This window comes from Megachile rotundata, chromosome 13 (genome assembly GCF_050947335.1).
Source record: "Megachile rotundata isolate GNS110a chromosome 13, iyMegRotu1, whole genome shotgun sequence".
NCBI classification, from domain to species: domain Eukaryota; kingdom Metazoa; phylum Arthropoda; class Insecta; order Hymenoptera; family Megachilidae; genus Megachile; species Megachile rotundata.
This window is the reverse complement of record NC_134995.1, coordinates 11,843,374-11,867,947: the sequence shown is the minus strand read 5'-3', so window position 1 is coordinate 11,867,947 and position 24,574 is coordinate 11,843,374. Positions and strand designations below refer to the sequence as shown.

At 30.9% G+C, this 24,574-nt stretch overlaps 3 protein-coding genes across 17 annotated transcripts; 2 read left to right on the top strand and 1 right to left on the bottom strand.

The window, feature by feature from the left end:
- Window positions 1-567: 567 nt before the first annotated feature.
- On the bottom strand, window positions 568-14,590 carry Nt5b (5' nucleotidase B). Of its 10 annotated transcripts, none has more exons than XM_012285874.2 (10): window positions 14,270-14,590; window positions 12,882-13,003; window positions 3,454-3,527; window positions 2,999-3,212; window positions 2,491-2,914; window positions 2,264-2,420; window positions 1,902-2,142; window positions 1,584-1,821; window positions 1,394-1,510; window positions 568-1,313 (listed from the first exon to the last, which is right to left on the bottom strand). In XM_012285874.2, exons 1-10 carry the CDS (start codon window positions 14,447-14,449, stop codon window positions 1,146-1,148), a joined length of 1,935 nt encoding a protein of 644 aa, XP_012141264.1. In that variant the 5' UTR covers window positions 14,450-14,590; the 3' UTR covers window positions 568-1,145. The 10 variants fall into 10 exon arrangements, with proteins under 10 accessions (XP_012141264.1, XP_012141257.2, XP_076394802.1 ...); XM_012285867.2 differs by lacking the exons at window positions 12,882-13,003; window positions 14,270-14,590 and adding exons at window positions 10,743-10,964; window positions 11,396-11,574; XM_076538687.1 differs by lacking the exons at window positions 12,882-13,003; window positions 14,270-14,590 and adding exons at window positions 10,743-10,932; window positions 11,396-11,536.
- SecS (Sec synthetase) lies at window positions 14,257-21,503 on the top strand. Of its 4 annotated transcripts, XM_076538695.1 has the most exons (7): window positions 15,226-15,343; window positions 15,681-15,869; window positions 15,951-16,224; window positions 16,295-16,670; window positions 16,741-17,237; window positions 17,313-17,555; window positions 21,297-21,503. In XM_076538695.1, exons 2-7 carry the CDS (start codon window positions 15,756-15,758, stop codon window positions 21,299-21,301), a joined length of 1,509 nt encoding a protein of 502 aa, XP_076394810.1. In that variant the 5' UTR covers window positions 15,226-15,343; window positions 15,681-15,755; the 3' UTR covers window positions 21,302-21,503. The 4 variants fall into 4 exon arrangements, with proteins under 4 accessions (XP_003699623.1, XP_076394808.1, XP_076394810.1 ...); XM_003699575.3 differs by lacking the exons at window positions 15,226-15,343; window positions 21,297-21,503 and adding an exon at window positions 14,257-14,394 and having other exon boundaries at window positions 17,313-20,537; XM_076538693.1 differs by lacking the exons at window positions 15,226-15,343; window positions 21,297-21,503 and adding an exon at window positions 14,550-14,683 and having other exon boundaries at window positions 17,313-20,537.
- GCS1 (mannosyl-oligosaccharide glucosidase) lies at window positions 21,307-24,513 on the top strand. Of its 3 annotated transcripts, XM_003699573.3 has the most exons (4): window positions 21,307-21,498; window positions 21,612-21,802; window positions 21,879-23,927; window positions 24,001-24,513. In XM_003699573.3, exons 1-3 carry the CDS (start codon window positions 21,307-21,309, stop codon window positions 23,923-23,925), a joined length of 2,430 nt encoding a protein of 809 aa, XP_003699621.1. In that variant the 3' UTR covers window positions 23,926-23,927; window positions 24,001-24,513. The 3 variants fall into 3 exon arrangements, with proteins under 3 accessions (XP_003699621.1, XP_012141237.1, XP_012141245.1); XM_012285847.2 differs by having other exon boundaries at window positions 21,879-24,513; XM_012285855.2 differs by lacking the exon at window positions 21,307-21,498 and having other exon boundaries at window positions 21,646-21,786; window positions 21,879-24,513.
- Window positions 24,514-24,574: the final 61 nt, after the last annotated feature.

Below are 24,574 nucleotides of genomic sequence, written 5' to 3'. Positions count from 1 at the left end.
TATATATATATATATATATATCATACAATACAAAATACATATATTGTATAATAAATAAACATAACAGTATTTTATTGCAGTGAAGAATTTTCAATTTCAGTAATATACATATCTGATTATGATTTCTGGCATAGTCATTTACAATATGCAAATAGTTTTAATGCAGAAACTTCATTTTTTCTACTATTATCAGTACATATTATACTTCATAAATTAATAAAATAATACATTTTTATAATAATTTTCATTAATTCATTTGATATTACTATTCTAATTGTATAACTTCAGTGAGCTAAAGTTTCCTGTAAAAAGACTATCCTAATTACTCAAACTTACAGTATCCTCAATGTACGTTGTAACGCTTACTATACTCATATAATTTATGACGAAGTCATATCTATATTTCGTAAGACTAAATTTATAAAACATATTGTACATATCTGAAAAAGTTTAATGTCAATACATTTTGTGTATTGCAAAATATTTTTATAAATCCCAATTTGTTGTGCGAGAATCATATTAAAACTAAAATATAATCAAAGAAAGATATTTTTTATCAGAAAATAATTATCATTATTAAACGATTATATTTTATATTCGATTAACTTCTTTAAAGCATAATAATAATTTATAAACTCGCAAAGGAGGACCTAAAGTCTTCATTGTATCTCGTATCGTTTTAAGCAGTATTTAAATAAATATGAAGCAGAGTCAACAAGATATAGATTAATGTGCAAACTAATATACACTGTATTTTACAGTAATTCACAATTTGCAACTTTTTAAAGTTATATTATACGACAATAAATTCAGTTTCAATACACTAACACCTATATAACTACGTTTATTTCGAACTGTTTACTTGGGCACCATTGTAAAAATAAAAATATTGTAAATTGGTACGTAAAGAAGAAAATATTACTAATTCAAATTTTAAGAAAATTTTACAACGTAATAACCAAAGTCATATTATTTTATATATGAAAAAATATTGGAATGACATGAAACAAAATATAATTTAATAAATTTACTCAAGATCTTTAAGTACAGCTATGACGTAGTAAAATCGTACTAAATCTTTGAATCATTGATAAATTGTCAAAGAGCGTTACCATAAAACATAGAATAATCATAATGAAAATAATTCATTTACAATTGGAATTTCTTGGACAAGATCTTACATGATTCGCCTGTTTCTGGGAGTCACTGTCTTCGTCGCTGCAATCTTCATCGTGTGTATGTGTTACATTGCGTGGAGTTTCAGGTCTAGCATGTGGTATTTGATTATTGGGACAATCCACATATAATGTTTTCTAATAATGGATAAAATCAATTGAGACTCTTTTTTCATATTATATAAGGTACGAAATAATAACAAGAAATATATACATACAGGAGGTTTACTTTGTTCTTCTTCTTCGTCGGTGAATTTGTAAGTTCGAGACCGACTAATCATCGGTGTTTCCATAACGAATCTTTGTTCATGAGCTACTGTACTTTCGTGAGGCATCTGAAAAATATCAGGTCAAAATAAAATAACAAAATTTATCAATCAATAAAGGAGAAGAATCCCATCAACTTACCAACATAGCAGGAGCTCGAAACATGTACGAGAATGGATAATAAATAAGATTTAAGAATGTTGCTGCATATAAATCAGCATACCTCACTACTTGACTACTGAAAAAAGTTTGCCTACTACCACTACGGAATAACGAACCCATCATTCCGTAAGCTAAATCCATTTTGTGCGTAACGTCTCTTATTGATGCTCGCAGTTTGGAAATGTCGGGTTTTTCTTTTGTGCTACTATCTAAATTTCTAAAGAAAAACGGAGATAAGCAATAATTATGATATTCAATAACTATTCCGCGTTAATAATCGTATATTATTTTACTTACTTGTACATTTCTCCTAACATAACATCTAAATTTTGTAATTCAGCGAATAATTGACATTTGTCTGTCCAAACGTGAAGCTCTTGAACTAGTTCAGGTACTATTAAAAATGTCCTCCATCCTCTGATTTTCTTACTCTTTAAAATATCACCGAATATATGATCTCCAACATACAATACGTCTTTGCCTTTTGCGCCTATTAATTCCGTGAAAACATCGCAAGATCCTCCTGAATAAACTTCACCTGTTTACACATAAAACACCGTTTTATTACAAGTATAAATACAGGTATACTGCGTGCATCTCGATTTTACAGCAGATGTAGATGTAATGATATCCTTTTAAAATGTTAAAAATAATTCTACCTGTATGAAGTGGGCCTTTATGCGTTCCAAGTTTCAGAGCTCCAGTTTTGGTATCCACTTGTCTTAAAATTGTACCTTCACCGAAAAACAACGGCTTCCTAGCGTCTACTACGATAGTATCAAAATATGTTTTCCAGTTCCTATGTGGTTCGTCCGGCTGTAATACAATTAGTATATAAGTACAATTAATTTACAATTTTTCTTACTCGCACATTTCAACAACATACCTTTGCCCCATGTGGAAAGTCAAAAAGATAAGTCATAATCTTGTCGGTAAAAACGTAATCGCTATTCGTTAAAAGAAATACTTTCGCTCCACTTTCTCGGATTCTATTCAAAATGGTGGGCAACCTCTGGTCTTTCTTTACGTATTCATCCAAATTCTCGATAGTTTTTGATTTAAGATCACCGTGTAGATGTATCCAGTCCACCGCGTTTCGGACATCTTGGAATATACTTTTGAAGCTCATCGTCAGTTCTCCTTCTTTCACCCCGGTTTTTTCGCGCGTGTATTGTGGCGAATTCGTGAAAAAGTCTATCAAACATGCTAATAAATACGTTTCGGGAAGATTGAACAACGTGTTGAGCACATATACCCTGGACTCGTCTAATTGTAAAAATTTATTCGGATAAAGCTCGTATACTTGCGAACTGAAATAAAACAAACATTTTAAATGAACAATTTTATCTTTGAAATATAAAAATAATTTAACATATTTAATAAATGTTGCTCACTGTTTCAAAAACTCGAAACCATGAACGCAAACTAGGATGTTTCCATAGGCGTCCACTTTGAGGAGATTTCCGTAAAGGGTGTCGAACCACAGTCCTCGTACCGGAAAGCTGGGATCATATTCGAACGCTTTGATTTCTTGCGGGTATCCCAATGATACAAGTCGATCTTTCAGTAACGTGAAACCCAGTTGCTCGTATTGTGGTGATTTATACTCTACAACATTTATAAAAAATTAAGTTAGTAAAAAATTAATAGCACTTGCTTATTATTATAAATTTGTATGGAATAAATTTTTAAATTAGAATTTATGAATTTGTGATAACCCGGGGTATTGGTTGGCCATTAATTAAATAATTATCTATTACTCAGATAATTTTGTATCTAGATAATGGTTACCATTACTAACCCCACTTTCCAGTTATCATAAATTTGCAACTTTGAAGTTACTACTCACCTGCTAATGTGTAATCCATATCAAAGCCATAGAATTTGATATTTTCTAAATGAAGACTGCGGTTGACAAAAATTCTGTAACAAAAGTAAACGAACAAAACTTAATAAAAAATATTTTCCCATTAAGATACAGTGACATTTAGCAGAGAAAAAAATATATGTGAAATATTTGCTTTTTATTTTTTCAACCCCAAATAATACCAAACCTGTTTACGGCAATATTTCGAGCTCTGATAAAAGATTCTGAGTTAATTATCGATATAGTTGGTATTCTCATAATATCGCAATCACTCGATTTTGTTGCTGGCGTTGATGGGTTATCTTTGGAATTGCTCATTTTTTCCTTTAAATCGGAGATATTTAATTATATATTACAGAAGCGAGGAAGTTTAGTACTTCTGATAAGATGAATGTCATGTATTCAAAATAAAAGTAAATAGTTAACATTTACGAAAGTATGTTTTATTTCAATTGTCATTACCATCGTTACACATTGCAAACGAACTTTTTACGATCACGTTCAGGTGTCAATGAAAAAGGTGTAGTACAACATTTTTAGATAAAAATTATATAGTAAAGTTTGAAGCACATAATAATAGTATATGTGGGAGGGAAAAAGGAAGAAAGTGTTTAATAGAACAGGAAATGCATCAATTCCACTTGTGGAAAGAGTAATACATGTTATCCGGTCGATAATCGCATCGATTTATATCGAGTTTGTAGTCTTAACAAGTGTATTTATGCTTTTTAATTAAAGTGAACATTATTTTATTTATATGGTGATAGAGTATTGGCACAAGGTGCATTTATTCGGTGTTCTTCCCACGTTTATATTAAATATATATATGCGTCAAGTTGACGTCGATTCTTTGTCATTCGGTTACATAAAATATCTCTAATGACAGAGAATATTGGGATATCGAGATCTAGAAAATAAACTCGCCGGTGTCAACGTGCGTCGTAATCGTAATCGATACCTACAGATGTCGATAGTGACTCTCAAAAGGATATTCCTTTTTCAAGTGAAAAAAGTTTGTCAAAAATAATTGGAGAATATTAAATAGAAAATAAATATAATTTCTGTCTGATGTTACCTTTGAAATGAAGTTATTTTTACCGGTACGTATTAATGATGTCAAATTCACTCGTAAAATTATACGTTAATGTAAGTTACTGCTTCGTATGTCAATGATATTAGGCGCTAACTTATCGACTGGTTTGGACATTGAGCAATTTCTAACACAAGAGAAAAAACGAGGAACTTACTCGTTTTGGACGTTGCGTCGCGAATTCACGAAATTCGCAGCCGGTAAAGCGTCGTCATTCACATCCTTCAGCCACATTTTTCGTTATTTTCAAAAAATCATCAGCGCCTGGTGATCGATATGCGTACCTGTTAGTCGGTAATAACAGCTTCGATAGAATCGAATCGATAAAATGGATACATATACGAGGGAAAAATAGCTTTCTGAAATTAAAGTGAAAGCAGTAGGTGTCGTCTCATTTCATTTCGCAAGTCTTCGCAACTTTTATATGTAATTTCTAAATATGTGACGCAATCGATGCAATAACTGGAAAGCTTACTCTTCACGTTCATCATTAAGATTACTTTATAATTTATCAGTCGTGATACAGTAATTATTGTCAAACATGTTTGCTCATAAATCGTTTCGATCGTATCGATTGTATCGATTCCGTAAAAATATACGAAATATTCGTAACGTCTTTACAGTACTCTCAACGTAAGCAGCGTGTAACATTTCGCGCGAAAATATCGAACAAAGATTCGAGGAAACGAGGATCATTATTCCACGTGAGTGATGTCTCGTAGATAAAATGACGCATCAATTCGACGAACATTCGACGCATCAGCGCATTTCAAATATGATACAGGTACAAGAAGAGTACTATAGAACATACAATTGTATGAACAGCGATAAAACATGTCATGAAAATTTTAACTGTAGCTTCTCTTAATCATACTATATATAGGAGTAAGTAACAAGTGGCCACCGATATAATGGATCATTTTATAAAAGTCGAAGACAATTGTATGCGGATAAACTGTGTTGCAATAACATCAACGATAGTTGTCGAGACTTCAATAAAAGAGACGTCATTCTGTATACTGATAACATTTCACGTCAATATGTTTTCCGCATCGTCAGAATTTAAATTTACTACGCTCCATGTTTGTCATGACGTATGTTATATTATCACACGCAAACGAAAATATTTCTTCAACTCGGTTTTGTAAGTAAAACTTATCATTTTGAAAGGTATATTAAATCTGTTTCTATATAATTCAGGTCTGCAAACATTGATACGCAATGTTTTGAATATCAACGTCAAGCGCCTGTTTTATTATGGAAAGATTATGGCTATGGTCAAGAAAATACTACAAACACAGAGATCTAAAAACATTGGAATATAGGTATATGTATAGGGAACTTAGGCTATAGCTTAGGGTAAGATCTAGGAATGTAAGAATTTAGAAATTTTGGAATATAAGAATTGTTTAATTTTTGTACCGATATACCACCTACATATATTTTACTTTTAGTACCGAATTTCTCCTTTGGCCAACTTACCCAATATAATAAAATAAAATAATATCAAAGTTAAAAAAAAAACAGGTTGTTATTCGCTAAAGAAAATGACCAAAGAACTATATTATTAACGAAGTAAATTGTTGCATAATTATATATGTATAATCGTATAACGTATAATTTATGCCGAATACCAATGCCGTATTGAGTTACATTATTCCAAGAAGCGGTATCTACAAAGCAAGTACTTTATGTCCGTTATTTATCCACATTATCTCAATTGAAGTGTCTTTTGAAGATTAAAGGTTCCATTCAACTCAATTTATTCCTTAATACGAATATTCTTCCCTTTCTAGGAGCCACATAGAAAACTACATGCAAGTTGAATTGACGAGGATTACATTTCATGTCCCTATTAAAAATACGTATATCCAGTTTATGGTTTTACGATCTAATTACATGGGTTTCTGACAGATTAACGTAGTTCCGTAAATTGACGCTAATAAGAAACGAGAAAGCCAATTATACACATATCACACCATGTCTCACCACCTACCGAGATCCGAAAAAAAAGTGGAATCTTATCGTTATCGTACTACAGTGGAAACATTAATAATCATTTAAGACAAATTCGTCAACAGCGAATGAACTGGAATGAAAGTACGGAATAAATTTGAAGTTCACGTTACGTCAATTTATATTTTACCTTCATACAGATAAAATTTTATTTATGTCCACTGACGTACACAATTCCAATTACACTTATCGCGTCAGTAAAGTTAATCTCGTAGTTAATTACGTACTTAAAATATGAACAAAATAATTAAGTAATATATTACTATTTTGAAGAGTATTCTCTCTTAACAGAGTTCAACAAGCCAATGAATGCGCGTGTAATGTGCTTAATTGACGTCCTAATTAACTACCTGCTATTTCCTTTTTTATTAAATTCAAGGTCAGTCAAAACACTAAATGTTTCTAACAAAATGTCACTGTTCTTTGTTGCAAATATAAGCACAAGAAAAATGAGGTAAACAACACTGAATCGAAAACAGAAAGGAGATATCGAACAACCCAAATCACGTAACAAAAAACTACGATGCGATCCGTCCGATGATCAAACGTCAACTGATCCTTGACTTGCCGAGTAAGTGGTTAATATGTGCCGATAGGAATTAATTCATCGTCTTCCGGACGTGAATCCGGCCGGCCCCTGGTAATATATCTTCTACATATAGACTCTTAACATTACAAGATACATTCTTAAAATAAAGGAAATGAAATTAACTAGAATTTCATGGTCACGTCATTTGTATGTTGCAGTGTAGCGGTAGTTGGTACATATTTGGGAATACACCGACGGAGAAACGACTCATGCCAGAAGTGACCTATGAACGTCTATGGTTATTACGCAATTGTAATTTAAATACGATATTAACATTGTTCCTAATTTTTTGAATATACAGTGGTACATGGTAGTACATATTATATATTGAATACATAAAAGTATAGAGATCCATAATATAATGCAAGGAAGGTGGTTAATAATTCTTCCAAATTTTGGTGACTGAAACATTTGATGGAACATTTTGATGAATGATGGAAAATCGTTTGAAAATTTGAAATCTCCTTGAACTTAATAGCTGCACATCCCACTCGGTGCCCGTGAAGTTTATTGGAAGTTACCATTTAACAAGAGGAATTCTCGTCTCACGAAATCGCGTGCAGTACGGTATACAAAATTACACTCGTGAGACTTTCATTTATGGGTATGAACACGAGGTGTTGCAGACACGAAACTGTAATCATAGTCAAGTGTCGCAGTGTTAAACTTACAGTTTTCACATTGTTCCTTGACAAACTTTGATCCAGGAAGTAACTTAACATATTTGGAAATAATATGTTGATTTGTACCTTGTTCCAAGAAAATCTTTTGTAAGAAAGGAAGAGGTTTTAAATACTAGAGTATATTTTAGAAGCTTATCAAATGTAAACTGATGAGAATAGATATGCATGATACAAATGTACTTTTTTAAAAATTGTATACAAGAGGTGGTACTGTGTGTCGCTGTTTGTATACAACTTATCCAGTGATTTTTGCTGATTTCGTTATCAGCTAGCTATAAATTTTGAAGTTATTTTCAAACGAAGCATATATGAATGTACATTTATCACTGCACAATCATGTATCAAGAGTCAGTTGGTTCCTGTTCAGTTCATACACGGGAACTTCGTTCTCGACCTAAAATTAGACCTCCCAAACTCGACCTTTCAATACAACCTAGATTTTATAGAAACTTTCGATCCACCGTTACGCAATCAAAGATAATTGCAAGAATTTCGTTTCCAGGAATATTTGGCGTTAGTCATCGACAAGTATTCGATATAACGCTTAAGTTTGACCAACCGTCGCTGGAAAACAAAATGGATGAACCGTTTACAAATAAGTAAAACAAATTCGATACCGCATATCAGTTGAAAGGACTGGAAAGCCTCCCTGAAATACTTCTAATCTGAAGCCGAATGAGTGACAAATGTTTTGGGACTTTGAAACTTTCCTTTGAATAACAAGTGAACGAGGAAATGCCAATCTGGAAGCGCGTCCATAAAACTGATATAAAAATTATAATATTTGTTGCGAGGTAATCGGATGTCGTTAAATTATTCAACCAACACGGTCAAGCACTGTTTTAATTGCTCTAACATGAATTTCTTTCGCAGCTTGGTTCACGCTATTGACTTTCGGTTAAGTCGGTCAAGCATTGCACGAGGATGCACGCACACATATCAGTTTCTGCTAAGATATGCATCGTCTATGCTTTCACTCTGACTTTATTCACTGTGTGTACTACATATGCAGAGTTCATTCGCAACAAAAGTAATAGTACCGCAGTCAATCAAATCCTGAGAAAACCAGCATTAATTCTGACTACGTTTTCAGGAAACAATAATGTACGATGGAATGAACGAGAAGGAATGACTAATGACGGATTGCTACATCTCGATGGAAAACTTTTCTCACTCTGTTATCAGAGAAATTGTTTCGTATAGATAAAAGCGGCTGAAATTAAGATCACCGTTTCAATCGTAATTCCGACACACGTACACGAGGTATGTCTACTTAGCTGTTGGCGGCTAAAATTAAATTCTAAACATAACTAAAAGCACACGCCGCCTTTGTTCGAACAACGACTTCGGTTGAACATTGAATGAATACAACATTGTTGCAATATTGTATTATATTTAATATTTGAACAGAAACCACGAATTTTAAAACCAAGTGCTCAAATAAGGTTATTTATTTTCTCTAATTTTACATCAATTTTAATTTTCTAACTGGGTAATGTTATGTATAACATTCGCAAGAACAATGTAGAGAATTAAAGAAAGTAAATAACGGAAGTTTCTTTTAGCAACGAATATGTTTCGAAATTCATGGTTTCACAGAAATAATTACGACATAATTAGATATTATATAATTACACTCGCACGAGTTTGTAAAATAAGTATTCAGTTTTTCCTTGTAAGCAGAAGGCAATTAACTGCCCCTTTTCCCCAATGAAATAATTATCTTAACGTTTGTTATTATAGATACTTGTCGAATGTCCGAGAAGGTGATTAAACTACTTAAAGCGATACCAGTAATCGAAGTTGTAGCAAATACATCCACATTTTCCTGATAATGTGGGTTCTTAACAACGCCAAATTACGGTGTACCAAATTACGATGTACGAGGAACAATGGTTTCACTAGCATTCCGACACGATATTCGAGAATGTAATTCAATCTCGCAGCGATCGTAACGCGTATTTCGTTTTGCGCGTCAAACGAATGTTCACGCACGCATACGTTTAATAATAATAATTTAAAAGAATGAAGAGACCTATTTCTCCTAAGGACGTTTACGTTTCCAACGAACATGGTATTCGCTGCATTGTTTGGCTTGAAGTAGCTACGCGTGCACCGTCACGTATCCTTTCAATTTTGAACCTCCTTTAGATTTGGGCACAGTCAAATCGGAATACGTTGTGTATGTCACGTAGGTAGAAATAAGCGACTGCAGAGAAAAGCAATCTCTGCGTTATTAAATTGGAACAGGAAGTTAAAGGAGAATTCAGAGATTTGGAAATCAGAAGATTTGAATATTTAGAACTTGTGTGATACACCGTCTACAATTAAGACCATAAAGATTTAGTTTCATTAGTTTGCATAAAACTGAATCTTTGTGGTTTAACGAAGACTGAAAATTTATGATGAACTTGGAATGGAAATTGTTGACTTGATTACAAAGTAATTTATTTTCTGTTCTCGCTTGAAAATAGTCTAGACAATATTTGTTCCTTTACTCGTTATCGACTTGACAATAAGAGAGGAAAACAGAAATATTATTTGGTGGAGCTAACGTTTCTTTTGAAATGCGTTGTACATATTACATGGAGGGTGCAGATCGTTGCAGATACGCGCGCGCGCATTATTGTCATGCCCGGAAGAGACTCAAATTCCATTAAATATATCTGAATCCTTTGACAAACTCAACTGTCGAATTTTTATATATGGTAAGAATAATCAATTAATATCATTAATTAGTCAAATGTGTAAAATGATTTTAGTTATTATTAAAAGATTAAATATGTACATTTCTAGGAAGTAGAAAATTTAAGAATTTGGGGATAGTATGAATAAACAAAATTTCTGCAAGGAAAGAGAATTAATTTTCAATAGTCAAAGTGGAAAAATTTACCTGTGACCTAATTCTCGCTTATCTGTTCGTATGCCGTAGTTGCCCTCATTATAGCTAACCAGGTCTTGTTCGCTACGATTGTTCCTGGTCATTCTTATTCCACTATCTAAAGGGAAGTTGAACAACGACTGATGAAACGAGTCCTGATGGAAGATGCTGAATTCATCCGGGAAGCGAACTTTAGATCCTGCTTCAGAACATTCGAATTTCGAATGCTGGTTACTGGCCAAGAAACAGTATCAACAAAAGGTATAAGAGGGTGGATTGTGCGAAAGAATCAAAGCCGTATCGGTTTCCTTGGCGATAATTTTTTCTTTTCTTCCATTTAAGATACAATGTAAAATCAATACCGAGTAAAAGAAAGCAACACTGAGATCTGAGCCAGTAATGAGTAGGCTCGTGAGAGCATCAGTGTATAATCCATTAATTCTCAGAAATCGGGAATATTTTCAAGATAATATTTCAAGATAATACTAGAATTAATAATGTAAAGCTACTATTAATTTTTTTAAACAAATGAAAAAGGAACATAGAAAAAATAAATATGATACTGGTGCAAATAACTTATACCTCTATTGTATCTTATCAATGAGGACAGTACAATGCACTTTCTGACATCACGTATATAAGCACAAGGTAAAATGAAGAATTACCAGTCTTGTTTGGCGAGGTAACCAGCACATTCACATTCTGACGACTCATCACGGATCAATTGCGAAATGATTCTTGAAGAACTAATCAGTTTCAACCAAGAAGAATCCAGAATATTTACTTGTTTCATTAACTGACCAACGCGAACGACAACGATGTAATGACCGAGCATAGCGAACATTTTTGGTCGTGTATATACGAGCAAATAACACACGAAAATATAGCGAGGATAGCAATGATGATAAGAAGGCTGTAGGGGTCACTCGCGTGACGATGATAGGCAAGAAGGAAAAGTACACAGAAGTATGATAAAGAATTAATTAAATAAACATTGGATTTGCTGCAGTCAGGAATGGAGGAAGGAGAGTGAATCTAAAACAATCATTTTCTAATTAGGATATATTTAATAATAAAAATTTGAAGAAAGATCAAGTGATATGCGTTGTTATTAAAACAGTATTTTTTTGGTTGTAGTGGGTAAGTGGTTCCACTTTGGTGGTCTACATTATGTAAGAATACATGATATGATGTCATTGGATATTTTGTATGTTTCTATGATCATTAAATAAATGTGCATACATTATCAAATAATCAGAAACTTATTTCATTATAGTGTGAGTGCAGATGCGCGAGTAACATGGTACATCAGTGTTCAGACTGGTACGGATTCATGGAACCACAATTTGTACCTTTCAAATATATGAATATTTTGAAATTCGAGACACTCGAGGATCCCGTACGCACGTAAAAAGTTTTGGATTCTCGCCCGATTTCATCCGATCCGAGATTTACAGATAATTCCATAAATTATCGATAGCGAATGAAAGAATTATTTACAGTCATTAATGCTCGAGGTGCAACGATGTTATCAAGACAAAACAATTCACGATAATGTATTGATAGTATTATCTATGGGCTTTATCGCGTGACCACAAATATTCATGATCGAGGTGAAAATAAATTACACTAAAATCAGTTATTTTTGCACGTATGATTGTGCGGCCTTTTGCAACGCGTAGGCCGCTTGAACGACCTTCACAATCTTACAAATATCGCGTAAAATTTTACGCGCAAGTATATTATAACTGAACGACTTATTCTAGTTATCGCTGCACAATGTAATATACTTTATACGGACATGCCACATGTCAATATTGAAATAATGATAAAATATTATCGGTCGATAAAAGATGAAATAATAATTGAAAAATCATTTATTAAATCGTTTAAATGTCTTAAATTTAATGTTCAATAAGAATGTTTTATGATAAAAGTATCGGATAACTATTATAATCACGACGAACGATAATTAATTTCCTTGTAATAATACCCAAGTAAAGTTATAAATTAATTTCAAATGTACTTTTGTTTCCTTTAAATATTTAAATTAATTTAATGAATTTGCAAGCAATTTTTCTCTGTGCAATCTACTGTTTAAATAACGTTTTTAAAACAAATGTCAATTGACACGAAAAAAAAAACACTAACCTTTGACTAGCTTGCCGATACCACTTTTTAGTTCCAGTAGGATCATTCTCATGCAGAGGCGTATTTGGTGCAGTATTATCATGATCTCCGTGCGAATTGCAATTTTCCACTTCCATGATTATCTGGAAGATAAAACGATTCGTTAATTGATTATTCATTTAGCTAATAAGTATATATCAGTAATAAGAATCTTTTATGAATTTTTTATCTTTTCCATTTCATTCATTTTTGTTTGTTAATCATACATTTCGATGATTTGATTATTTGTGAAAGCGCACAAAAAGCGTGAAACATATGCAACATTGCAAAATGTATGTATTATGAATAACAAAACAAAATATGTGAAAAATTTGTGAACCTCTGTTAGAAAAGTTAAAAGACTGCCATTAATACGGTATGTGTTAACAAAATTTCTTATCAAAAGTATATAAGGACGTACCAAATACAATTGGATTTTTATGAATATATTTAATATCTTGTATAAATATAAATAACACGATTCGGGATACTTTTCTTATATACCGACACACGATACAACCTATCATTCGAGTACTAACTCAACACTGAAATTCACTGTCACACAGTGAAAAGTCTCATTGCAAACTTAGGTCAATTCACTGAACTGCGTTGACCTCCGCACAGGTGTACCAATGTAGAAAATCGAAGTGTTTCTATATTGTTTAAATCGTCGAAATACTCACCGCGCATGTGTTACAATATTCAAAAAACACACGATTAAATATTACGATATTAGTTTATAATAACATGAATTTTCTTTATAAACAAAAATTTATAACGTTGGTATATCTAACCTAAAAGCAGTCATAAGTACTGGTCAAATTCTTTCTTTTCACACCCTAAATTCAATTCGCATTATAAAGCGTGAAACATGACGATAATTATAAAAAAATAATTATCAATAATTCGTGTGACTCATCAAGTATGTATTCAATTATTTTAAACAAGTGGATGGCGCCAAATTTAAGTACCTAAATATAAAATTGTATCAATTGACATTACTATTTCATAATATATAAATTACTATTAAAATATAATATTTTACCATGTTATAAAAATACAGCGAAACTGTTTAAAATGATTTGTGAAGTAATTCGCACAAATACGTGCTATTATATATCTATAACGTCATTCAATAAACTGAAAGTATTAAAAACGACAGATACTTTAAGAAAAAAATGTAAAATATTAAGGTAAACAGTATAGTATTTTAAATAATGTACTCAAATATTAATAAAAATGTGTATATAGAACATGACATACTTAAAAGCTCGTTGATTCGGCTCTACATTTCCACTTTTCGTATCAGCGTATGATCGATGATATTCAATGGAAGGATGGAAGAGGGTAATTATCAGTAAATGATGCACCTGCCAGTCAGTTGAATTGTGAATCGCACGCGGATCACTTTGACCTGTAAAGGCGGCAGACGAATTCGTTCGTAGCGCCGTGCGTAACCCGTCCGTCCGCTGTCGTCTGAACGCCATAATTCGAGGTAAAATTCCATAGTTCGCAACTTTCGCAATTTTCCACGCGTCCGCGGTACACATCGTGTAATCGACAACAGTCGAAACGTCGTCCCGAGGCCCCTGTGGCCAAACAATTACGTTGCATCCTCTCTATTGCGTAAAATTAATCCGATTTAGGTGACCTCGACACGACATAACCTAACAACCTGTCTGCTGACAATTCCGGATGACCACAATACGGATCGTCTCTATGTTTACTCGGTTCTGTTAAACGCACGTATGAAATTACGGCTCGGAGTGTTTGGAATGCGTCAGGTAGTGCATGATCGTCGAAGTAACCGCCACATAAATTTCATTGCAGCCCAACCCACTTTTTTCACTCTGTATTTGGGCCATCTCACGAAATTGTGTCACGATCAAATGACCGGTCTTTTTTCTTTTATTTGTTTACAAATTTCAACGTACACCTTATTATAATAATCTTGCGAATCGTTTTTCTTCCAAACACGTGAATACATAAATAATAAAATCACATAACCTTTACTGTTGAATTCATTTATTTTTAATTGCAAAATTATATTAATAAAACACGTTTTTTTGACATTTTGGACCACAATAATTTTTATGATTATTTTCATAATTTTGGTTATATGTTTTAATTAAATTGTTTTATTTCTTGACATTATATAATGATATTTATTTTCACAGCCTTCTGTTTAATGTATAAATATGTTACTGTAATGCAGCTATAAGTTTTTTAAGTTATGTACTTATTCTTTTGCATGTTATGATATGTAATATTTAATTTTTTGTATTCTTAAATGCGATGTATTAATAAATTTCATTTTGATACGGCAGAGATTTGTGTTTTATTTTCTTAGGTATTATTGATGCCATTTCATCTTATGTTATATCGAAAACACAAAAGTTGATGTTATTTGTTTTGGAATTTATAAACAATATATAATGTAGTAGGTAATAAAATTTTGCTTTGAATATAATATAAATACCATAGATATTAATAAAATATTAATACTTATGTCATTAAATATGGAATTAAACAGTATTCTCATATATTACAAATACTTATTATCTTTTGTGTTACATAAGGTATATTAATACATTGTACATGGGCAATCTTGCTTCTGTTATTCTACTGTTTTGCAACATTTGTGGATATCTTTTATTCTCAAATGTTTTGTTTATTAACAAATAGAGAATAGCATTATATGACCTGCATACAGTGTATTAAAAATGAACATTATCCCTAATTTTATAATTATTCTAACAAATTAATATTAATTATTAAAAGCAATGGTGTGTTAAAACATCAAACTTCCTAACGATTGTGGCCTAAACGCTTGAAGCAGTTCAATAAATCAGGAAGATGAATAATCAGGCATTCAGTTTGGCAGAAAGACTTATTCCTGCAACTTATGTGCAACAAGGTTTGAATGCAAAAAAAACACGAGAAAATCTTATAAGACATTTCATTGAACATGTAAGATGTTATTTAAAATTATAATAACAAATGTATTGATAATTTATATTGTATGATTATTAATACAAATTTTTAAAATAGCAAAAGTGGCCAGAAGAAGGGTGGGATGATGCAACAATTGAAGCTTTTCTCTCAGATTTATCACAAATGGATAGCAACAACTTTCCTTCTAACTGTAGTGTAGGAGAACGTGAAGCAAGAATTGTATCAAACATTGTAGCAAGGCGTCATTTTCGGATGGGTCATGGAATAGGTAGATCAAGCGATTTAGAAGAAGTACAACCAAAAGCTGCAGGGAGTAGCTTAATGTATAAATTAACAAATGCTTTAGTACTTGAAGTTATTCGATATATGGGTAAGATTATGAATTTTAAATTCTTTAATTCATATTTCATAAATGTGATACATCAATATCCTGATTACAGGTGTAAAAAGTATAGCAGGCTGTTTTCTGTCCCCAATGGCTACAGGCATGAGTTTGGTATTATGTATGCTAACATTTAAGCAAGATAGACCCAGAGCAAAGTATGTATTATGGCCTAGAATTGATCAAAAATCAAGCTTTAAGTCAATAATTACAGCTGGTTTAGAACCAATTGTTATTGAAACAAAAATAATTGGAGATGAATTAAAAACAGATATGCAAAGACTTGAATCTCAAATGGCAGCTTTAGGTGAAAGTGTTGCTTGTGTGCTTACAACCACTAGTTGTTTTGCACCCAGGGCATGTGATTCTATTGATTCTATTGCAGCTCTTTGTACTCAATATAATATTCCTCATTTAGTAAATAATGCCTATGGGTAAGTTTATACATGTTTAATAAGTACACTACGTATAAATAAATATTACATTAATTTTAATCATCAACAGGTTACAGAGTACAAGATGTATGCATCTTATACAAGAAGCGTCTCGAAAAGGTCGCGTCGATGCCTTTGTTCAAAGCACAGATAAAAATTTTTTAGTACCAGTAGGTGGTGCAGTTATTGGATCATTTGACAAAAATCTTTTAGATCGCATATCAAAAATGTATCCGGGTCGCGCAAGTGCTAGTTCTATTATGGATGTAATGATAACATTGCTTAGTTTGGGAATGGCGGGTTACAAGCAATTAATTACACAACGTAAAGAAATGTATTCATACTTAAAAGAAGAGCTTGGAAAATTAGCAGCAAGACATGATGAGAGATTATTAGATACTAAAGGAAATCCTATATCAATGGGAATGACTCTTCAATGTTTAAGTCATCAACATGACAACAAACAAGTTACAATGTTAGGATCAATATTATTCCTTCGCAATGTTAGCGGTACACGAGTAATAACAACAACAGAATCTAAACATATTGTTTCGCATAAATTTGAAGGTTTGTATTTAATATACTTGCAACTCAGTTTTAATGATATAATTTTTTATATTTTATGTATCTTATTTTACTTAGGGTGGGGAGCACATAATAGTAATTACCCAGTACCATATTTAACTGCTGCCGCCGCTTTAGGTATGAAGCGATCAGATGTGGACATATTTATACAACGATTAGATAAAGCTTTGACTAAAGTAAGAAGGCGTTCAGCTCCAGTCACACCAACAGCATCTCTTGCTGGATCCAGTATTAATGGAGATGCAGGAGGTACTGGTGGTCCTGGAGAATCAAGCACAGCTTCGACTAGCCGAGCAAGTAGTAAGGATAGTTTAAGGAAATGAACCGTAATCAACGCAACTGGCCAGTCGAATCAGTACATTAATTTGTAAGTAAATTCTTACTTACAACTAATACACATTGCATACCTCTAAAGAACAACATTAACATTGGAATATTCAAATTAATATTTGAAAAAAAAATAGTCATACTTTATTTTAAAAAATAATTATTATACAATTTGTTTATTATATAAAATTTGTTTAATCCATATCGAAAAATTCTTGTCAACTAATTAAAATTGTTTATTACATATTTGGTCGAACTTTTTCATTTTATTGATTTATTAACAGCTTATATTTTATTACAACAAAAATATTTTTCAAAGAGGTATGTAATAACAAAATGTGCTGATTCGTCTGCCCAATTGCGTTGTAACATCGTTAATTACTACGAAATCAAGAAAGGGAGTTCCATATAAACCACATTAATATCTGAACTGATATTTGAGAAGAAAACAAAAATGTTGGAATATTATATTCAAAGATATTAATTAATAAGCGCTGGCCGCAAAAATATCTGTTACATTTATTATATGTTGTAATATTTTTGCAGTTTAAAGCAAAGCATGTTATCAAATCTTATTTATTTTTACCTCATTAAATATCAAGGTACAAGTTATATATAGATCAAGATATCACAAACTACTTAATTTACATCTTTTAGCCATTTTTCACTGATTCCTTTAAAACTATTATTTTATTAATAAGCACTATTATTGTTGCAATTGGCTTTAGTATTATATAGATGAGTATTTTGAACAGATTATTATCCTGTATCATTTTTTTATGATTAATTTCATAATTGATTTATATTATTTTATTGTCATAATCTCAAATTTGAGATTAATATTTCAGATTTATTTTTATTTACAAGTAACATAATTCTATTGATGGTTATAGTAAAAAAGCGTGTTATTACTTGTAAAGAGAAGTTTATAGTAGATACAGTATTTGCTTAATCACATGTTATAGAAAGTGTATACAAAAATTAGGAGCACTATACATGCAAAAATATATTTAAAATTCTATATGAATTAATTCAGTGTTTTTAATTTTCATGTTATTTATTTTAATCTTTATGATTATTCGATTAGTACAAAATATATAATTATATATATATATAGATATACACATCTTTTATATATGTATCAATGTATCATTCATATGTATCAATTTTATTCTTACAATGTACAATTTAATTTGAAATTCAGTTGCAGTTCGATTTCATTTGGGTCAATGCTTTCTTTTTATAAATGATAAATGCATAAAAAGAGCTGCACACGTTTGGATGAAGTATTATATTAATATTAAACCACTTTTTCTAGATGTGTATACAGATTTTCGAGTATATCTAAATATCATTATTTGTATACACATAATAAGAAAGTCACAACTTTTAAAGATTCACCTTTAAATAAACCAATATAATAATTCCATTTTTTTATACATTATCATTTATTACTATGAACATTATATAATAATGATACTATATTTATCTCGTTTTCTGTTCTTTTTCTTTGATTTCAAAGTTATTAGTTATTATTTTTATATTTTGACATAGTCATTTTGGAGTAAAATTATACTACTTAAATTCTCCTCATATACACTTCATTAATATAATATAATATAAAATTTATTAATGTATATACATATATTTAAATTGCTCAATGAAAGCAATATTATGTATCAACATAATTAATAAATTATATGTATTATTATTTTCTATAGCAAATGATGAAAGGATGAAAGCAAGATTAATATTATGTTTCATGTATAATTTAACTAGATAAACGACCAATATTTATTGGTTTACAGTGTATAGTAAACAATGATTGATAAAGTTATTCGAAATATAATTTTTAAATTAGTAAAATACAGCAGAATTTTTATTCAGGGTGAATCATATATGCTATTGTAGAACGTAAGATCGTTATAACATTAAAAAAACGTAGAAAAAATGATAAAAAACGTAGAATAGTACATGATATTGTACTGTATACATACTAATGAATTTCAGTATGTAAAGAAATGTTTCAGTTCTGTACATCATACTTTATTTAGTTAGTAATATATTTCAGTTTATTTTGTTACTTTTTTTATGGTAATTTAATATAAGAAAAGGCCAGCTCACATACATGTATAATATATGCTTTTTACAGAAAACAACGATCCTTATGGACCTACTTCATTAATGTTTCTTCATTCTTTTCGTATTTTATACACTGTAATTCCAATCAATACCATTTTTAACAATAAATTATACTTTTGAATGTATACAATAGATAAGGCATTTGAAAAAGAAAATGTCTTTTACTGAAAAACATTTTACACAAAATGATATGAAATTGATTAAGTGGGGTTCATCTAATTACATTCCTAAGTTTATTGCAGTTAACATATACTATCGGCTGTGAACATATTTTACTGAATATATGTTATAAATTAAGAAAATTATTCATGATCCTGGACTTGGTTACATTCTTAAGATAAATATTTTGTTGTTCAGTCTTAGAGTTTAAAGGAATCTATACATTGCTGAGATTGTATATACGCAATTGTTTTAACATTTTTAAAAAAACCAACATATGTATAAGATATACGAAATATTAGACTAGTCAATGTAAACTGTAATATGTATTTTAACATATGTACAAAACATTCACTAATCCCAATATTTAAATTGTCCCAATCATGCTCTATTATCTAAATGACCACGCATGTACTTGCTTAAAAATTCAGATGAAAATTGAATTTAAAATCAAAGATACATAATGAAAGCAACACGTGTACAAAACATTCATAAAACTGTGATTAATTTTATCACGCAAAAGTTAATTTAATGTTTAAACATAAAGTAATATAATTGTAAGCTCTTCCTCGATATGACTACTGCGTGATAGTTAATGCTTTATTTGTAACATATGCGACTATTGGATAAATAAAAATAAAAATCTAAATAAAATTGTTTTATTTATTGAATATTTCAATCTAACATGATACAGTTGATTTCATGATAAAATATAATCGCTTTGCGCAGCTTGATACAATTCTGGGGGTCCCACCATTTATATTGCTCCTCCATAACTCATTTTCTACATTGTCAACTATATACACGGTGACCAAAATATACAAATAACCAAGTGGATACTAATGTAAAAAGTATACAAAATAAAAGGCCATCAGTATATATGCTCAAGAATTGGAATTTCATGAAAGGCACATGCGCATTGCTCTTTATTGCAAGCTAATCAAAATCAACATGTGCAGAATGAACGAAAATCGTTTGTCCGACTACTCTATTCTTTCATGATATTGACTATATATTTATATTTATACATTGACCGGTTTTATCAATATTTGACATCTGTAAAATGAAATGATGTAACTTGTAAGCATATGTGTTGATCTATTTGTACAGTATTTTCTTTAACATTAAACCGTACTTTATTGTCCAATTTGTGTCATTTTCATGATAAAGCAATCGTCCAATATAACCTATAAGAAATGAGATACATGAAATGTCACGTGGAATGATATTTCTACTTTAAATTAAAAATTAATTTTTTTATCTATTTTAATCATTATTTTATATTAATTATATTAATAGTTGTAATACAAAGTATCAGTAATTAAGGTATTTATCATTTTATGTAGATTTTTTTAAAAATTATTTTATAAATTTATGACAGCAGCTGTATCTAACATGTATGATTTGTTTTAGGATAATTAGAATGGCAAAAAATAAAACACAGGAGAAGTTTGCAAAGCTAAAAAGTAAGGTCCCCAATACTAAAAAAGAAAATAAATTTAAGATGTCAATAATGAATACTTCAGCTACAATTTTATGTATCAGTATAGCTGTTTGGTTTAGTTATAAAGGATACCTTGAAACTAGGGTAAATACTCCATATGATACAAAGAAGGTAAGTTCTATGTATTTTTACTTTTATGATACATTATTGATAATTCATGCTGTCCTTATATTTCATTTGTATCAGAATTATTAATAAAATTATTACATTTTATTAAAAAATAGCTGGTAACAACTTCTGGGTTAGATGCTCCAGATAGATATTGGGGTACTTATCGATCAGGTGTTTATTTTGGATTAAAAACAAGAGATCCACATTCTTTAGTAACAGGATTAATGTGGTATTTCCCACATTTATTGGGTCAGGATGGTAGTGGCCTTAGACATTGGTGTGAACAAGGTGATAAATTAGATAGGTGAATAAAATTCTTTTTTTCTCAATATTATATTTTATAAACATGTATAAAATGCTTATTGTTTAACTTAATTTAGATATGCATGGATGGAACATGATGGAAGAACTTTTGGTGTTCAAGAAATTGTAGACAATTCAGCTATTTTAAATACTACATTTGTTAAAAGATCTGGTGGTAAACATGGTGGTGATTGGACTAAAAGGATTGCTGTAACTTCTGAAAACCAAGTACGAAATGGTGAAGAAATTTCACTGCTCTTTTATACTGCTATTGAAGAGCATACCAATGGATGGATTAAAGTCAGTCTTGGTGATGAAAAACGTCTAACAGGTGTAGAAGGAAATACTCGAGGATTGGGTTCATTTACTATAAATCTCAATGTAATAGAGGGAACTTTGGAGGAGCATTCATTTTTAGCAACTGTAGTGCCTAGTTTCACTGTTCTGAAAGAAGCAGTCCTTCAAAATCTTAGAGTAGCATCTCATAAAGGATCTTCAAAAAAGCACATAATATTAGCAGGTGAACAAGTACCATTATCAGCTGATGGGCAGAAGAAAGATGCAAACTTTATTGTGACACAAATAACTGGTAGAATTCCTTTTGAGATCGAAATTAGTTATGAGTCTGGTAGTTTCATCAACAGAGTTGACAGATTAATTGGTGAAAACTATGTGAATGCTTTGAAAAAGCAGCGGAAACTATTTGATGAAAAATTCGAAAAAATATTTAAATTAAGATCAAAAGGTTTCACAGAAGATGAAATTACATTTGCCAAAATGGCATTATCAAATATGATGGGCTCCATAGGGTATTTCTATGGAAGTTCACAAGTACAAAGTCAGTACACTAAAGGGCCTGTGCCTTACTGGAAAGCACCCTTGTACACTGCTGTACCTAGCAGAAGTTTCTTTCCCCGCGGCTTTTTATGGGATGAAGGTTTTCATGGCTTGCTTATATCGGTGTGGGACCTAGAAATTGAATTAGATATTATAAATCATTGGTTTGATCTAATGAATGTAGAAGGTTGGATTCCACGAGAAATGATTTTGGGTCAAGAATCTCTGGCAAAAGTACCAGATGAGTTTGTCACCCAAATAAATACAAATGCAAATCCACCTACATTCTTTCTGACTTTAAATTTCATACTTAAACACAAAGGAGAGGAAATATTGGAAAAACATTTTCAATTCCTTGACAGTTTATATCCACGACTTCAAACATGGTTCAATTGGTTTAATACCACACAAACAGGAGATATACCAAGTACATATAGATGGCGAGGCAGGGACGGAACAACTAATAAAGAATTAAATCCAAAGACACTCACTTCTGGATTGGATGATTATCCGAGAGCTTCTCATCCAAATGTCGATGAAAGACACGTCGATTTACGGTGTTGGATTGCATTTGCTGCCAATGTTATGTCTCAGATTAGCGAAGTTTTAAATCAACATAATAATAAGTACAGGGAAACATATCAATATTTATCTGATAATAATTTATTAAATAAATTACACTGGTCGCCAAATACTCAAACTTACGCTGATTTTGGGTTGCATACGGATAAGGTAGTTTTACGGAAACCAACGTCGCCTCCAAGATCACATGCACAACCATTAGAAACAATACGAATCGTTTTAGAAGATCCTACATTAAAATACGTTGATACATCCTTCGGTTATGTCTCCTTATTTCCATTTATTTTACAAATTATTGATCCTGAGTCTCCACAATTAGGCAAAGTATTACAAGATTTAAAAAATTCTGATCTTTTATGGACTAAATATGGTATACGATCTCTTGCAAAGATATCACCATTTTATATGAAATATAATACTGAACATGATGCTCCTTATTGGCGAGGAGCTATTTGGATGAATTTGAATTACTTGACAGTAAGAGCAACACATTATTATTCCACTGTTGATGGGCCATACCAGGATAAAGCAAAACAAATTTATCAAAGCTTAAGACAAAATTTAATACAAAACGTTATTAAACAGTATAAAAAATCTGGATATTTGTGGGAAAATTATGGCGATGTTTATGGAGAAGGCAAGGGCAGTCATCCATTTACTGGTTGGACATCTTTAGTTGTACTACTTATGGCAGAGATATATTAATTGTAAAATCATATTATGCATAGTATGACATTCACAAGTATAAACAAGTGGCTTAAACATTTTTTATATTTTCAGATAAATATAACAATGTGATATTGTCATTGAACTATTACAATTACTTATAGAAAAGAATAGCGCAAATATTGATGAAATATAGACATACAAGTTTTACAATTATACAAAATAATGGTAGCATAAGATGATCATTTGTAATAAATATTATAACCACATGATATAAATTATTATGAAAACTATTTTAATGATGATCTCCAGTAATGTTATCAAGTTATATATTTTTATGTTAATTGTAGACTGCATACCTGAAGATGATACAAAGACATATTTTTAGTCTAAATCTATATTATATATAGTTGCTAATTTTTATTATTGCAGTTTTGTAATATTTTAAACACAGCTGTTGTTTCTTCAACATTGAAATAGTGAATTGTGAAATAAAAAGAAGCAGTCTATATTATTTCAATATAAAATCATTATAAGTATGAAACATTTTCAAATCTTGGCTGTGAATTGTTAACAAAAATTATGCTGTAATGTTAAGTCGACTTGAAATACAAACATTAAAAAATTTTTAAGCATTTTCATTCAATAAATAAATGTACAACCGCAAAATATTATAAGTTAATAATTT

Excerpts from the sequence above, each read along its gene's own strand:
- Nt5b (XM_012285867.2), bottom strand. The coding sequence starts at position 11,574 with ATGTTCGCTATGCTCGGTCATTACATCGTTGTCGTTCGCGTTGGTCAG. Across the intron at positions 3,528-10,742 it reads AAGCGAGAATTAGGTCACAG|AATTTTTGTCAACCGCAGTC; the intron begins GTAAATTTTTCC and ends CTTTTGTTACAG. Across the intron at positions 1,822-1,901 it reads ATGTTAGGAGAAATGTACAA|AAATTTAGATAGTAGCACAA; the intron begins GTAAGTAAAATA and ends GTTTTTCTTTAG.
- SecS (XM_003699575.3), top strand. The coding sequence starts at position 15,756 with ATGAATAATCAGGCATTCAGTTTGGCAGAAAGACTTATTCCTGCAACT. Across the intron at positions 15,870-15,950 it reads TAAGACATTTCATTGAACAT|CAAAAGTGGCCAGAAGAAGG; the intron begins GTAAGATGTTAT and ends TTTTTAAAATAG. Across the intron at positions 16,671-16,740 it reads TTAGTAAATAATGCCTATGG|GTTACAGAGTACAAGATGTA; the intron begins GTAAGTTTATAC and ends AATCATCAACAG.
- GCS1 (XM_003699573.3), top strand. The coding sequence starts at position 21,307 with ATGGCAAAAAATAAAACACAGGAGAAGTTTGCAAAGCTAAAAAGTAAG. Across the intron at positions 21,499-21,611 it reads CTCCATATGATACAAAGAAG|CTGGTAACAACTTCTGGGTT; the intron begins GTAAGTTCTATG and ends ATTAAAAAATAG. Across the intron at positions 21,803-21,878 it reads CAAGGTGATAAATTAGATAG|ATATGCATGGATGGAACATG; the intron begins GTGAATAAAATT and ends AACTTAATTTAG.